Below are 16,643 nucleotides of genomic sequence, written 5' to 3'. Positions count from 1 at the left end.
TTGAAGAGGTTGATTTGTGATTTAATTTCTCTCTCATATTCTCTCATGTCAGCTGCTGCAGCAGAATTTTAACCGAGTGAAGCGCTGCATCCTCTTCCTCATTAACGTGGGCTCCTACATCAACAGCTGCTTTCAATGGGAGTCCCCCCGCAGGAGTTTTTGTGCTTTCTTGGTAGGTGGCAAAACACTACTGGTATAAACATACAGAAACAAACAAACCTACACCATACTGATATGATACATACAACTCAGAGAAACTCAAACTCACTTACGAAAGATGGATGGATGTTTGGTGACTCTTGTGTGTTGAAGAGCTGTGATGTGTGAAGTGTGCTCATAGTTTAGCGCTGAAGAACACTTGAGCTAAAACGAGTAGATGTGATCTCTTAGACGACGTCCCGCTGTGACCTCGCGCCCGACCTCACCCCGCGCCCCCGCCTGCCCCTCTCTGAACACCTCAAGAGTCCTTCACATGGTTCCCTCTCGCTTTTACACACATTCACACACTCTGTCCGCACGCTTCCCTCATGTACCTGAAGGAGGCGCTGTACACTCTCAGTCTCTCTAATAATAGATTCACACTATTTTCATCTGTACCTCCTCTTAAAAAAGTAAAGTTCAACTCTGGTTTACAGCTATGACATCCATCCATAACACACACACACACATATATATATAGTCAAACCAAAAATGATTCAGACACCAGATATCATTTTTTACTAGTTGTTGCTTTTACTACTAAGTCAGGACAGCAAAATGAAGTAAACTGTGACATACCAAAAATTCTTCATACAAAAGACTAGCAATAAAATTGATACAAATTTGGCACCAAAATGATTCAGACACTTTGACCTGACCATGTTTTGCTGAAGTTTTTTTTTTTTTTAATTGCTAATGCAACCTTTTACACCACACGCTGAACTAAATAAAGCATTGCTTGCTCATTGGTTGACCTAAATTGGTATTATCTAATTGTGTACTTAAATGTAACAGCTGATTGGTTGATTGTAATCCATTACATCCCTTCCTATCAAAATGATCTGACATTATCAAGATTAATGTTCTAATACAGTTAGTCATATTTTATTACCATTTTCTAAACTATAGCAAATAAACTGTGATAATGTGAGAAAATGTTGAAGGTGTCTGAATAAATTTTGGTTTGACTATTTATATATATAATAGGTCTATATAAAGAAGTCTCACCAAAGCTGCATTTATTTGATTAAAAATATCGTAAAAAGTGTAATATTGTGAAATATTATTAGAACTTAAAATAACATTTATTAATAAAAAAATGTATTAATGCATCACTCCTTAATTCTGTGATTAATATAAAGTTCAGAACAGTTTTTTTTATATAAATATTTTGTAATGGAGGATTTTACTGTGCACTTTTGATCAATTCTAAGCGTGAATAAAAAAAAACATTTAAAAAGAAAAAACACAAGTGTCACAAGGTTGTCGTAGCTTGGCAATCATAAACCTTCACAGTAAGTATAACAGCTGTATTAGTATACTACTAAACAAGTTTATTTGAATATTCTATTGTGATGATGATTAATAATAATACATGTATTATTTATTGAACATAAGTTCAAGTATATATTTGAGTATATATTAATTATAATACCTATAATGGTTTATTGCTTTATTAACTTTAAATTGAAGTGTATTAATGTTATTAAACGTTAGATTATATTTTAATTGTAGTAAGTTATTGTTATGAAGTCATTTTAATCATTTGGACATTTACTTCTTTTAATCAATAAAAACCTATTTCTAATCGTCACATTGTCCTGATTGTTCAGATCTTTGTGGTGGTGGTTTGGAATTTCGAGATCTACATGGTTCCGTTGTCCTTGCTGCTGCTGCTGACCTGGAATTACTTCCTGCTGGCCTCCGGGAAGGAGCCGCGCGAGGGAAGTGTGGTGAGGGTTTTTATGAGTCTAATGATTGCTAAATTTGTGACATTTATCTCTAGCTCATTTTAAGCACATGGCGGTTGTAGGCCGTCACAGGAAATTGAAACGTCCCCCCGAACCCAAGCGATCTTTGATTATTTGAACCAGCCATCAACTATTCCAGGTCAATAAACAGTTGTGTTATATTGTGCATGTTTATTTTTTAAAGATGTGTGCACAGCTGGAATTGAATGCTTTTATTCCAATTACTTCAGGTAATTAAAAGTAGCACAGATATACGAGCTCTTAAATGTGCCATTCCACTTACCTGGTGTATTTACTTATCGCATTTTCCAATTAAATTGTGTCAAACTAATTTCATGCCATCGTGAAATGTTGCCAATCACACTAAGTGTGTAGGCAAAACTCCCTGAAAATTGATTCCATTTTAATTGTTCAAATGGCGTGGAATGAGTGCTGATGACTTTCAATGAGAGGGTGTTCACTTCCCAATTAAGCCATCAAAATTTTAATTAAATTTTTATACAGGAGTATCCGGTCAAAGAGTCAGTAGTGATATGCATCAGATGAATCTCAAAACAATAAAATAATAATTTTCCACTTCTTCACAAATTAAAATGGAATTATCACCAGCATGAATTTTAAAATTATAATAATGTATTGCTTTTTTTTGCTGGATTTCAGCTGATGGACACATGGCAGACACAGAGAGAATTGTTTTCACATTCAGAAGGAGATTGACACAAATATACAGTCTGTCACAAATCTGAGTCGTGGATGTTTTCATATGTGGCCTAGCGGCTAATAAATGGCGGAACAGTTGCCGTTAAATTGCCATCAGTCTGCATGGGATGCAACGTGAGATTTTAAACTCGCCAGAGGAAAGTGTTATTGCTCAGAAGTTGATCTCTTGATTGGTCAGGAGACATTATGAAGTCTTCCTTTATGACTCATTTAGATATCAACTTCGTATCAGATGTTTCTTTTGAAACTGCTGATGAAGAAATACAAATGAGACGTGATTGTAAAATTTTGTTTAAAAATTTTTTTGTTTCTCGTGATTGTAAAATTGTGATTTATAGGCTTGGAAAAGTCAGGGAAATTTTTTAATCTTAAAATATCATGATAATTTTTCTAACTGATAAATGCTGTTATTAGTATTGTATGGCTCTAGCCTGACAAGCCAGACGAGGGGCGGATAAACGGTTGTCTTTCAAACTCCCTCTGCATGCGATAGGACCAACCAACCAGAGCAACGAAGGTGAAGCGGAGCTCGTTGACAGATTAAACTTTCGCCGTATCCGGTCGGCAAAACTCCGAACACATCTTCCCTTTTTAAGAATGACTTCAGTGCCGTTCTTTGTTCTTTTCTCAGAGAAAAGCTTAACCCCAAGTCTTCCAGAGTCGCGGTCAAAGCGGATTCGAAAGACCGCCGCTCGCCAGTTTCTGTGTTTACTAGAAGCACGCAAACGCAAGTCGGCCGTCATCATGTTAAGCCCCGCCCACCGACTCTATACACGATGTGATTGGCCTGACCAGAGTTTGGTTTTTACAGCTCAAACGTGTATTGAGAGTTGCTAGATGACACTCACGGCAGATTAGATTTGCTGCCACTAGGGTGCGTCTAGATTTCTAGGCTAGTATGGCTCATGCATTTACATTATTTGAGCACGTGGATCATTTAGATTAGATACAGACCAGAGCGAGCATGTTTCAAGTTTTAAAAGGACATATTTCATATACTCTAGTGCTCTAAACATGAACAAGCACCGTGTATGTGCACATATTTAATCATGTCATCTTCAAATGAAATATATATGCAAATAAGGACACGTCTGATCATGAACGTGATGTCACGATGAATTATTCTGATAAGACAATGATGTAGACCGACAAGTCAAAGAATAGGCAAAAAAGTAGCCGTCACTCTTTCTGTGTTAAACTGACGTGTACAGAGACTGGAGTGCAAATATTATTAGACCTTTTAAATGTTCTTTCGCGTTTTTCCTTTGTTTTGGCAGTTTGTTCTTATATAGGGTTAGTTTTTTTTTTAAATACATCAAGGTGCCCTCAACTTTGTTTAGTTTTTTCCTCCGTGGTCATATTTTAATATTCATGTGTCTGTATAATGAGTGTGTTGTAGGTCTGTGTTTTATTGGTTGTTGTCTTCCCTCATCCCCCTCTACAGTCTCACTTTTCCACAGCTTTACACGCTCATTTCTTGAGACTTTTTCCAACGCTGAGTTGTGAACGACCAGACTACGACCAGGCAGGGTGTATGGTTTCATGAAGAACCTTTAATATCCAAAGAATCTTTCCATTGCACAAAAGATTCTTTGTAGTACAAAAATTATCTTTAGACAAAAAAATGGCTAGAAAAAAAATGATTCTTTAAAGAACCTTTCACAAAAACGGTTCTTTGGGGAACCAAAAATGGTTCTTCAGTGGCATTACTGTAAAAAAAAAACATTTTTGGTTCTTCCTGGCACCTTTATTTTTAAGGGTGTAAACAATGTTTGAGTTATCATGATTTCACTTGTTATGATTCAAGTTATATTGACTTTTGCAAACTTTGGTATAGTGGCAAATCTGAGCGCAGTTTAAGATCTCATCTAAAGGAGACGCCTGTAAAATGACTAGGGTGTATTTCGAAGGAGAGCAAAATATATTTGCTCTTCATTTTTACTCTTTCCCCGCCAGCATTTTAAAAAAATAGTAATAATAATTGCCAGCCACTACCAGCATGTTTTATAATTTTCACAAAAGTTTCATGGCCCCCAGAAAATTTTGTTGTATGAATATCTGAACATTCAGTATATCAAAAGACAGAACAGAGCCTCTGCTTTAAAAACAACAACAACAGCAGTGTTTTAATCTAGCTTAATGCAGAAAAAAGCAACATTTTGAGCAAAAAGCTGAGAAAAATGCCTTTTTTTCAAAGACTACATCCAGATCTGATTCAGAATTATGATCAAAACACAGATGGGGTGGATCGAGTCCATCAACAGCCTGAAAGCTTTACAGTCATACACCTCGACCTGACTCAACATTTCATTCACTAATGTTGGCAGTTTTGATTTATATGCTGTTTAATGTCGATGATTGCATTTTTTTTTACATATGCATATGATTGCATGTATGATACATAAAATGTACTTAAAGGATGAGTTCACTTTAAAATGAAAATTACCCCATGATTAACTCACTCTCAAGCCATCCTAGGTGTATATGACTTTCTTCTTTCTCATGAACACAATCAGTGTTACATTAATTAATAGCTTGATGTTGCCAAGCTTTATAATGTCAGTGACAGGGTCCATTGAGTTTGACGCTCAATAAAGCACATCCATCCATCATGAAAGCAATCCACACGGCTCCAGGGGGTAATGAAGGCCTTCTGAAGCAAATTATTGGGGTTTTGTAAGAAAAATATCAATATTTAACATGTTATAAAGTGAAATATCTAGCTTCCGGGAGACCGCATTCAGTATTCAACTTATGAAAAAAAGCGTAATAGACGTGACGTATGATGTACTGTATGTTGTAGCGTAAGCGTTCTGAACTAATTTACTTGATACATTTTTACAAAATTTATATTTTTCTTACAAAACCCAGTGATTTGCTTCAGAAGACCTTTATTAACCCCCTGGAGCCGTGTGAAGTATGTTTATGATGGTTGGATGCACTTTTTTGAGCTTCTCAATGGACCCCGTCAATGCCATTATAAAGCTTGGCTACATCAAGACATTTATTAATATAACACTGATATACACCTAGGATGGTGTATATGAAGCAGGTAAATAAATAAAGAGTATAAAGAGTCGTTTTCTTTTAAAAGTGAACATACTTTAAGATTTTGCAGATTTTTAAAGTACATTTTACATATGGAATTAAGTAAACAATACTTAACTAAGTTAAGTAAAAATAAAAAATAAAATAAGTTATTTTAACTTGGCCAGTAAAAGGTTGAAGAAAAAAAGTTTCCGTTGCAATATTATTTACTTATAAACAATATAAAGCTGAATTAAACCACGCTTAAATTGTGTGCTTTACTATGATATTATATGAGATATTATGAGGACACCATACCTACATAACAGAAGTAATGCGTAACCTGAACACAGACCTTAATACTTGATAAACAACAATGATGTAACATTCGATAGATCATTTTTGAGTATGAATGTGTAATTTTGACTAGAAAATGAACTCATAGCGCCCCATACGTTACAGTGAAAACTTCGAAAGCTGGACATTTCGGTCAATGGCGGGGAAAGAGTTAAACTCATTGCTGTTTTCTTCTTGATACTTCTGAGATATCAAAGAGATCGCATTTGTGATTTGTCTCATTGTTGCTTTATAGCAAGCGATGGAGGACCTTCTTGAGGATGTGGATGAAGAATATGACAAGGATGACAAGGTAACCATACATTTCTATGTGGAAGCCTCATTATTTCCTAATTCACTCATTAAGACTCTTCTTTCCTCTTGGTGACGCGCAGTATGAGAGGAAATCTAGCCTTGTTTCTCTAGAATAGCACTATCGTTTGCTAGCTGGAGCTCTAGGGGACAGCTGAAAGGTTGGTGCACGGACACTCAGTTTAATATATGTGTCAGTGCTTTAGTTTAATTGCACCTGAGGCTTGGGTTGCCAAATATACTCAACATATCCCAGATGTTTAACTTCAGCCGTTCTTCACGTTCCCATAACCCTTTGTGCGCCACAAGGCAGCCATTAGCGGCCTGACCTTTGACCCTGGGAGCTAACTTGGGTATTTTGGCACAAATGACCCAGACACCTGTTTTCCATTCATGAGGACCCCTCATAGGCCCGGGCTAAGCCTGGACATATGTTTGCACTTAGCGTACCGACGGCTGGTCGTGAAAATACAGCGAGGGTTGGTATCGCTCTCCAAGCTTTCAGAAATTGTTTCTGCTAATTTATGAGGACAATTGATTTGTTGAACTCCGACTCTGTAAGTTGGCGGAGAAAGAATAACACAACTCGCAGCCCGTCCCATTGATTTTCCATCCAACCCGTCGCAGGTGAGGCCTGGGGTTCAGAATAAATGCTGTCATTATCGCGTATGCGTTTGAGTACAAAGGCAACATGAGGAAAAAACACAAGCTAGATTTTTTTTGTGGAAAAATGTATCCATTAGATCGAACATTAAATGCCCCACCACATTTTATAATTAAAAATCATGGGTTGACGTATTTCCTGTTGACACAGGAAGCAGGAGATATTGAAGTGCTCTTCCTTTTTGAATAGTTGTAAGGTTTTTTCATGTTGTGAGAGTCTCTTTTGCTCATTTATTTGATAAAAATACAGTAACATTGAAAAATATTATTACAAATTAAAATAACTTTCTTCTTGAATATATTTTCAAATAAAAATGTATTTCTATGATCAAAGCTGAATTTTCAGCATCATTCCTCCAGTCTTCAGTGTCACATGATCCTTCAGAAATCATTCTAATATGATGAGAAACATTTCTGATTATTATTAATGTTGAAAACAGTTGTGCTTCTTAATATTTCTGTGGAAACTGATACTTTGTCAGGAATTTCAAAAGAACAGCATTTATTTGTAATATATATATATATATATATATTACATTATATATATATGTTTTTTTATATTATTTTTTATTATAATTACATAAATGTTTATCCATTTTGATCAATTTATAATGCATCCTTACAAAAGTATTAATTTCTTTAAAACACATCTTACCAAACATTTGAACGATATTGTTTTAGAGAATATTATATCAAATCCCTATAATGAACTGCCTCGTGTTGCTTTATTAACTTACAATTAACTGTATTTTAATACATATACATTAGCAGTCATTTTTATTATAGTAACTTAATTTATTATAAATTAATTGTTAATTTTTATCATATAAACATTTACTAGAAAATAGAATTGCAGCCTGACTGTTTTGCTACTTGCTAGTAAAAATACATTTATGTTTTTGTTCCGCACTCAAACAAACACCAGGATATGGAATACTCATGACTTCAGTTTGATTTCCCAATATTTAAAATCGTAACTTTTGAAATCTTCATTGTTAGAATTTGATTGATTTAAAAAAAATTAAATTTAAAGCCTAATGTTAAATATTATTCTGTTTTGTTCCAATGAATTGTATCATTTAGAGGCCTCTTTTCCTTTGGAGACTCGCTGCTTTTGTGTTAAGTTACACCATCTAACCTTTTAGTCTAAAGAGAAGAAACACCAGCTAGCAAACAAAAGCTTCCCCACCCCCACATCTTTCATTTCTCATAACAACTAAACTCATGTTACCTTACTAGACGATATCCTACAGACCAAAGCACAACTGTCCAACATTTGCAAGTGCATATGACTCAAAATGAATTCTAACATACGAGGTGTTGTGCACTCAACCAGGACTCGGAAAAAAAGGGCTTCTTGGACAAATTCTACGCGGTTCAAGATGTGATCCTTACGGTTCAGAACGCTCTGGATGAAGTGGCCTGCTTAGGGGAACGAGTGAAGAAGTGAGAAGTTTGGATATTATTTCATACCTGCGTAGCTTCATGTTTGTATTGATTTCATGTAATTAATGCATATTATATTCTCATGCTGTTCCTCTTTTCTTTTTTAGCACGTTTAACTGGTCTGTGCCTTTTCTGAGCTGGTTAGCCATAACAGTGCTATGTGCCGGTGCCACGCTAATATACTTCATTCCACTACGGTACATTGTGCTGGTCTGGGGTGAGAAATCCTATTGCTCTTGTGTATTAAACACTTTCTTAATGGTTTAGCATTTAAATGAATTGCACAGTTCTTTTGATAGATGTCCAAAACTAAAGCTATAGGTGTCAGTTGATTTAGATCAGATGCATTTCTCTGAAGTAAGGGATGCGATATATCAACCACCATATCAGTTACGGTATCGGCTGATACATGTTCATTTTAAATGTTATTGTTTTTGGCCCAATAAAACAAATTTGGCCAATATATTAAAGCTGATAAATGGATTAATTCCTTCAGATCTGCATGGTTCGCCATTATGGTTTAGAATTGCTTGATATATGATTGGAATTGCTTCAAAAAAAGGAAAATTTAGTTAAAGGACAACTCCGGGGAATTTGTAAGTTAATTTTGATCGTTATACCTTTGTGAGTACAGTCTATAGAAGAAGAAAAAACTAACCGTATTGGTGCTTGCAACACGGAGCTATTACAGCACAAGTCTGTTATATATGCTATATAAAATGATAATGAGAGCATTATAATTGTGTGCTTGGGGCAAGCATTTTAATGTTGAGACTTTTGTTTTTGTAATCAGGCACTCTTAAATTATATAAAAACTTAGATTTAGATCTATCGGCCCATATATTCGGTTATCGTCTTCCAAACATGCCACATGTGCACTTAGGGCATGTCCGAATCCACTTCTGTAGGTCCGCACACCCGGAAGCATGGTCCAAAAGTGTTGTACCTAGTCTCTTAATGAGTCATGAGTGTGTTTTGGGGCTTAACGTGCAATAAACCAATCAGAGTCTTATCTCTATTCCCGTTAAAAAGCGAGTTGCGTTTGCGCCATGGCGGATTCGCTATTTCATGGCGGAATTTGCAAGCAGAAAGATTGAAAGCTTCTCCAGAGAGGAATCATTTTATTTTTAATGTTTAAAAATGTTTGTGTGCTGCTGCTCGTCTCTGTGTGTGTAACAAGCAGAGTGTACGTGGGTTGTGCACCTGCCTATAGGCGCATATTACTAACACACCCTTTAAAAAACACAAAAATACTGCGCTATTGACTTTAGACCAGGTTTTTGTTCGTCAATGCCGCAGTCATTTTCAGTTGTCAGAAAATAGCAACACACCAACAATGCTCCTGAACACACCTGGTTTTCAGACCAGCACGCATGGCGGGACAGATGGGTGAGAGCATTTGCTATTTAAATAACGTGGCTGGATGTGAAAATGACAACTGCGTTAAGCTGAAACTAGCAAAAAAACAGCACTTGCATTGCGCCAGGTGTATAATAGGGCTCAAAGAATTATCGATGATTGCATTGGCCAAAAATGCCATCTCAGCGCATCCCTACTCTGAAGGCTTTTACATAAGGCGTGTTCTTGCATTCAAGTGATTTACTAGGATATTAACATGACATCATGACTTTGCCTAAACACATAAACGCCACTTTCTAAAGCCAAGTGGCGTTATCTGTATGCAATTTGAGCTATCCGCTTGTAGGTCTACGCCGAAACTAACCATTATGTGTGTGTGTCCACAATGTAATTGGATTTATAAACATCCAAAATTATGTTTTTTTTGAAAATGTAAAAATGCAGAATGTTTCTTGTAATGGGTAGGTTTAGAGGCAGGGGCAGTGTGTGTTTGTGTGTGTTAGGGCTGCACGTTTTCAAGTTTTTCATTAACCGTTAACCGAGGCCCTTAGCGGTTAATACTCGGTTAACCATAGTGTGCGTCAGGGTTATTTTTAGTTTATTAATTTGACGACCGCCATCTCCGTAGTGAACGCGCCTATATAGAGAAATGCACATCATGGATTACATAATCAGAGAGTAGCCTATTTCTTTTCGTTTTAAATTGTTAAAAGACATTTCGAGCTTTCTTAAGATCTATTTCATGTCTGCGAGCCGTACGCTGAGTTTCGTTAAATTAGGATGAGCTGCGCGCTCCAGTTCACGAGCAATGCAAGTGGCCGCGAGGGCGCCTGCATGATTAGAGCATGTAACGTTAGTAAAATATGCAGCGGAGAATGATTCACACAGACACAGCGTTTGACTCGCGCGGCTGAGCCTCTCCCGGCAGAGTTCAAGCATCTGTGGACTCGTCCCTTCAGCTCTGGCCATCTTGCTTTCAGTCCGCGATTAGCTTTTTTGTTTTCTTCATTACAGTTAAAGTAACGTCTGCTTTTCTCTAGTCATTCACAAGTTTCTCACTTCAAAATTTCTTTCTTCTGCTCCGTTATGCACAGCACGCGCGGCTCGCGCTCTGCTTCTGCCCTAATGCGACTTTTAGTCCAGTGCGACGTATGTTATTTTCCTCTTCATGATGCATATTTTGACTGATGCGACTCATACTCCGGAGCAACTTATAGCCTGAAAAATGCGGTAAGCACTGCATTGCAATACTTGCATTTTGCCCCATCACTCTCATTTTTAAAGTGCTCCCACGCTTTCTTTGCCCGCTTAGAAAGCTGGTCATGACTTCTTCTTGTGGATATTACAAATGTCTGGGAGCGCTCTGGCGGTCTCTAGGGGTGCAAACATATATTACAACTAAATTCAAGGCACGTCATTGACGCCACTTAACCGAGCAAAATGTTTCACTCGGTTACGCAATTTTTAACGGTTAATCGGTCAATCGGTTAACCATGGACACCCCTAGTGTGTGTTTGTGATGGGTAGGTTTAGGGGTAGAGGCAGTGTAGGGGGATAGAATGAAACGCCGTTGATAAACACGCTAAAAAGTGGTTATGCGTCTTGATAGCATGCCAAAATGGCATACGAATTGGCGTATCATACATACACCATTTCATGAGATCAGTCTGAGGATATTAACTATATGCATGTCCCACTCAGGTATCAATAAATTCACCAAAAAACTTCGGGACCCCTACAACATTGAGAACAACGAGCTGCTGGACTTCCTGTCTAGAGTTCCCTCAGACATTCAGATGGTAAGTGATCGATGATGATAGGTGACGGTCTTTCATTCTTTTGCGTGTGATTCGCCACTCATTTGTGCAAAATCTCCACTTCAGGTTCAGTACAAAGAGCTCAAACCAGAGAACAATCAGAGTCCCAGCAGGAAAAGGAGGAGCAATCCCAAGTAGATACTTTACATTTCTAATCAACGGTCTCCAAAGAACTGCTCACTGTGCAAAGACTTTAAAAAGGGGATTGTTTAAAAAAAGTATATTTATATCATTTCTATCATTTATGCAAACTGCCCAACTACAATAGCACAAAAATGAATTGTTGTTCATAAAATGTACTTTTAATTATTTGTATGTCTATTTTTCAGTGAGAACCACAGCTCAAAAAACATGTGCCTACCTCTTGGTCACCATCTCCAACAATTTAGTCTTTACTCTTTTTAAATGACTTAAATCAGAGTATATAATTTGGTTTCTGGTGCAAAAATATCAGCCTAAGAGTGTTTGGCTTGCGCAAACTTCTGCACAATTGAATGTATTGTATACCACTGGTTAAACTTCAGCTGACCACAGCGGGTTTTCTTGAAAACACCCCCAAAACTTTACAGTGAACTTTGCTCTTTTGAGGTTGCTGTTCATATCAAACACCGTGGATAATTATTTTTATCTACAAGCGCATATTTTATGGAGAAACTGCATGCTGTGCATCTGAATCGAAATAGTATATGTGTGCATGGAAAAAAGTGATTGTAAATATACAATGTGGAAACATGTTTTTATGGATGTTTACCCATGAAAGATATATTCTATATGATAAATGATGAAATGGTGTTTTATTGTAATATTTGTACATTATGTTATATGTACATGGTATATGAGCATGTATAAACTTTAACCAGATATACTCGAGGAGAATAACTATTATCAGTTGGAAAACTTTATACAATTTTCAATTAAGAAATGTTTTGCACATTCAGAGGGAAAAAAATGCAATAGCTTTGAGTTTGCATGTTCATACAGGGCTGGAACCAACCAATGAAAACATCTGTGAACTTTGGGATATTTTTTGTTGTTGTTATATTTATTGCTCTTTTAAAGTCAAAGTTCTCATGATGAAACATGTCAATGTGAAATAACATTTGCAACCTATTTTAATTCTATCGAAAGTGGGGAAAAAAAGAAGTATCCATCAGGATTTTTTGGGGAAATCAAGAAAGTGGACTCACTCAATATGACTATATATAATGCCTTATTAACAAAAAGACCAGGAATGTGTATTAAAAGAGTAAATAGGAACCATTTTGGTTTCATGTTGACTAAGTAACCACACCCTAAAGAAGAAGAAAAAATCATTAATTAAAAACAAATTAAAACATTGTGCCAAGGGGTTTTAAGAGCATATGGCATTGCATAATCCAGTATTTACTCCTTGTGTAAAATGTAGATTGTTAATCATTTGTCCAAGAGCATCCAATTAACTAATCCAGATTAGAGATACAGTATGTGTGAAGTGAAGCATTTTTCGGGGTGGGGGAGGGACAGTACGAGATAATGAATGAGTCATCAGGTAGAGTTTTGGTTCTACATTAACATGTTCAAATGGGCAACTGGAGGGTCAATCTCCCAGTTACAAATGAAAGGTTTATAATTAGTTTCTTTAATCTCTGCCTTATTAAATAAATGCTTCTTTGGGAATCAGGACAGACTAATTGAGCTATGAAGGGCATCTTTTTAAAGTAGCAAAAGAGCAGTCTCTCCCATGGCCTGGGCTTTTAAAAGAGATTAATGAGAATTTAAAATGATCTTGGGTTTCCCTTCTCACTTCACTTCAATAAAGACCAATGAAAAACTACGGTGTTTTCATTGATGGTGTTAAGATCCAGAAGAATACGGTTGGTTGGGTAAACTCAGCTGTACGGCTGTATAATCAGTACACTAAACAAAGGAAGAAAAATGTTTTTTTTTATCGTCAAGTCAAAGATGTAAGTCCCTATCTTTCAGAGAAGTTGCTATTTCACAATTAATGTCAAGTTCAACACAGATCTATATTTAAAGGTGCCCTAGAATGAGTTGAAACAATATTTTAAATTGTTCTCTGATATCTACATAGAGGGTATGTGACTTATGTAAGGGTTCAAATTGTCCAGATACGGTTTTACAGATCCATTTACAACCCTAGAAATTGTCCCTTGGATGTAATGCTCTGTTTTTGCCTTATTTGGAAGAGTCATGAATATTAAAGGGGGGGTGAAATGCTGTTTCATGCATGCTGAGCTTTTTACACTGTTAAAGACTTGGATTCCCATCCTAAACATAGACAAAGTTTCAAAAACTAATGTTGGACGTTTGATGGAGTATTTCTGTGTTAAAAATACTCCTTCCGGTTTCTCGGAATTCACTTTATTCCTATGGGTGACGTCAAGCGGCTTCAACGCTTCAGCACAGCATTCTGGGAAGGCAGCGCTGCATTTGAACCGATTTGAACGCAGAAATGATGGGAAGCTTCACAACATCGCTTCAGTCGCGTCGCAAAAGTGGATCTCCACCGTTCACTGCTGTCAGGACTTCACCAAATCATACCAAAGAAGTGTGTTTTTGACGGAGGGGTCCCAGCGATAAAGGTTCAGTCCTGCTTTGGAAGCAGCCGGTGAGTAAAACTGCTTCAAATGTCTCTGCTGTTGGCTACCGTCACGTGAGTAAACATCAGTAAATGACACGATCGCGTGCTTCGTCATTCAAATGCGCTAATGGACTCTATTGTGTTGTTCTAACTTATGTACACTAGTCTGACGTGCAAAGAGACAGTAAAGACACACAAATGTTGACAGGCCACTAAATACAGTACATACCACAGAGACGGACGTCCTGCTGTTGCCGTTTCTCCTGTTCAATTTATTTCTGCCTCCGAATGATTCTGGATCATATCTGTATTAGCTGAATCTGATCGATAGCCATGGGTTTCTCCACGCTTGAGGACGTCACCGCTTTGTTCGCGATCGTCATTCTTTAGCTCCGCCCACACGATACGCCTCCAGGCGCTCGGTTTTTTCCGGAAAGACTCGGTACAGCCCATATTTCTTTTATAAATATAATAAAACTAAAGACTTTTCGGAGATATGAAGGATGCAATACTACTCTATAAGTACTCAAGATTAACATGAGATTGACTGAAACTGAGTGTTTCACCCCCCCTTTAATGTAGAGTTCGGCTCTGATTGGCTGTTTCACTGCCCGGCTCCTTTTAATAACAAAAACACATCTACAGTAGCCTATATTTTATGCATCCAACCTTCTGTTTGATCCTGTTTCTGAGGAAGATAAAGATTTTGAGGAACAACCAATTGTTTTGAGATTGGAAATGGACGTTTTTGAGTGGTAAGTTTCGTCTTTATTTTTAGTAAGATCTGCAAAACGTAAAGTCAGTACTATAACTTCAGCTTACATGTGAACTAACATTTAACATTAACTTTACACGTTAACTCATATTTTCAGCAGTCGCAACTTTGTTTTTAGCATTTTAAAAACATTTTAATCACTATAATGCGTCGTCGTTTGATTTTACAATGATAGCTTCTTCACTTGAATCACATACTCTAAACAGCGAACTGGGGAACGTTAGCGCACAAATTTGTTGTTTGTACAGTACAGTAAATTAGTAGCCTGACAAGCCAGACCCACATAAAGATGTTTGGTCTGGAAACTCACTATTGACAGCTCAATCCGAGGGGCGGGATAAACGGTTGTCTTTCAAACTCCCTCTGCACGCGATAGGATAGCGCTACAACCAACCAGAGCAACGAAGATGAAGCGGAGCTTGTTTATAGATTAATAACATCTTCCCTTTTTAAGAATGACTTCAGTGCCATTCTTTGTTCTTTTCTCAGAGAAAAGCTTAACTCCAAGTCTTCCAGAATCTCAGACAAAGCTGATTCAAAAGACCGCCGCCGTTCGCCAGTTTCTGTGTTTACTAGAAGCACGCAAACGCAACTCGGCCGTCGTCATTATGGCCCCGCCCACCGACTCTATACACGATGTGATTGGCCCGTCCAGAGTGAGGGGAATACAGCTCAGAAGGGTATTGAGAGTTCCTAGATGACACTTGCGGACAGATTAAATTTGCTGCCGCTAGGGTGCGTCTAGATTTCTAGGCTAGTAAGTTAGCCTACAGTTTGTTTTTTTAAACAAATTTACGATGCCTTGTCAATTTGCTACCGTTTTAAAGGTGGTGGAGATGACGTTAGCTAAAAGGATCAAGTGAGTAATCTGTAAGCAAACTAACATAGTTAGCTCCTGTTGTTGATGAAAATAGCCTATATGCTACATTATAATTCTATCCGACAAAAGGGATTGCCATATGTATCTGCAGTTGAATTTTGTAGATTTGTATGACAACACTGGCAGGAAATATTAACTTTGACATTTGTCATACTGATGTATATACTTTGGAGTTTCCTATTGTTACAGTACTAGCATCTTGCGTTGGATCTAGACAACACAGGGGATATTATCGTTAATGTTGTCTCACTTAGAAACTTTCAGTTTAATCAGAAATTGTCTAGACAGTCAATAAGTGGATAAATCACTACTTACTGCTCGCAGGGATATAGTTTGAATTGCTGCTTCTCCAGTATCAGACGCTGAATGAAGTCTGCTATTGTCCAGGTTAGAAAAACTGTCCGTGGTGAAATGGGCCGAGCAAACAAACAACTTTGAATTAAACTGTTGCGGTATCCGGTTATAGATAAACATATCCTGTTGACTGTTTTGTTCAGTGGGAAGGGTTTAAAAAAGTCCCCACGGCCAATGCACAGCCTGGAACATAACATCTATTTCCATGATCTGCCATTTTCGTTATCCTCGCGTGACACATGCGCTGCCGTATACAAATGTTGGGGGCGTACATATTAATGATCCCAGCGATTGCGTCACCGATGGCGATATGTTAAGAATCATCTGTTTTTCCGTGGTGTTTTTCACAAACAAGATTTACATATGAAGGAGGAAATAATGGTGTTTGAGACTCACTGTATGTGATGTCCATGTACTGAACTCT

The 16,643-nt window shown here is 37.3% G+C and overlaps 1 protein-coding gene and 1 long non-coding RNA gene across 3 annotated transcripts in view; one reads left to right on the top strand and one right to left on the bottom strand.

The window, feature by feature from the left end:
- mctp1b (multiple C2 domains, transmembrane 1b) overlaps positions 1–13,434 on the top strand; it is a 56,444-nt gene extending 43,010 nt beyond the window's left edge. The window contains exons 15-21 of one of the 2 annotated variants that reach the window (XM_067434087.1): positions 53–172; positions 1,812–1,931; positions 6,289–6,345; positions 8,344–8,453; positions 8,561–8,670; positions 11,514–11,611; positions 11,696–13,434. In XM_067434087.1, the coding sequence (XP_067290188.1) occupies positions 53–172; positions 1,812–1,931; positions 6,289–6,345; positions 8,344–8,453; positions 8,561–8,670; positions 11,514–11,611; positions 11,696–11,767 (687 nt within the window). In that variant the 3' untranslated portion in view covers positions 11,768–13,434. The remainder of the gene's footprint in view (positions 1–52; positions 173–1,811; positions 1,932–6,288; positions 6,346–8,343; positions 8,454–8,560; positions 8,671–11,513; positions 11,612–11,695) is intronic. The other variant, XM_067434088.1, reaches the window with a different exon arrangement.
- The window catches only part of LOC137063071 (uncharacterized), a 90,776-nt gene that overhangs the window by 60,379 nt on the left and 13,754 nt on the right, over positions 1–16,643 (bottom strand). The window lies entirely within an intron of this gene.

This window comes from Pseudorasbora parva, chromosome 23 (genome assembly GCF_024679245.1).
Source record: "Pseudorasbora parva isolate DD20220531a chromosome 23, ASM2467924v1, whole genome shotgun sequence".
In the NCBI taxonomy this organism is placed as follows: Eukaryota; Metazoa; Chordata; class Actinopteri; order Cypriniformes; family Gobionidae; genus Pseudorasbora; species Pseudorasbora parva.
Note: the sequence above shows the minus strand (reverse complement) of the source record. Positions and strands in the feature narration are given on the sequence as shown.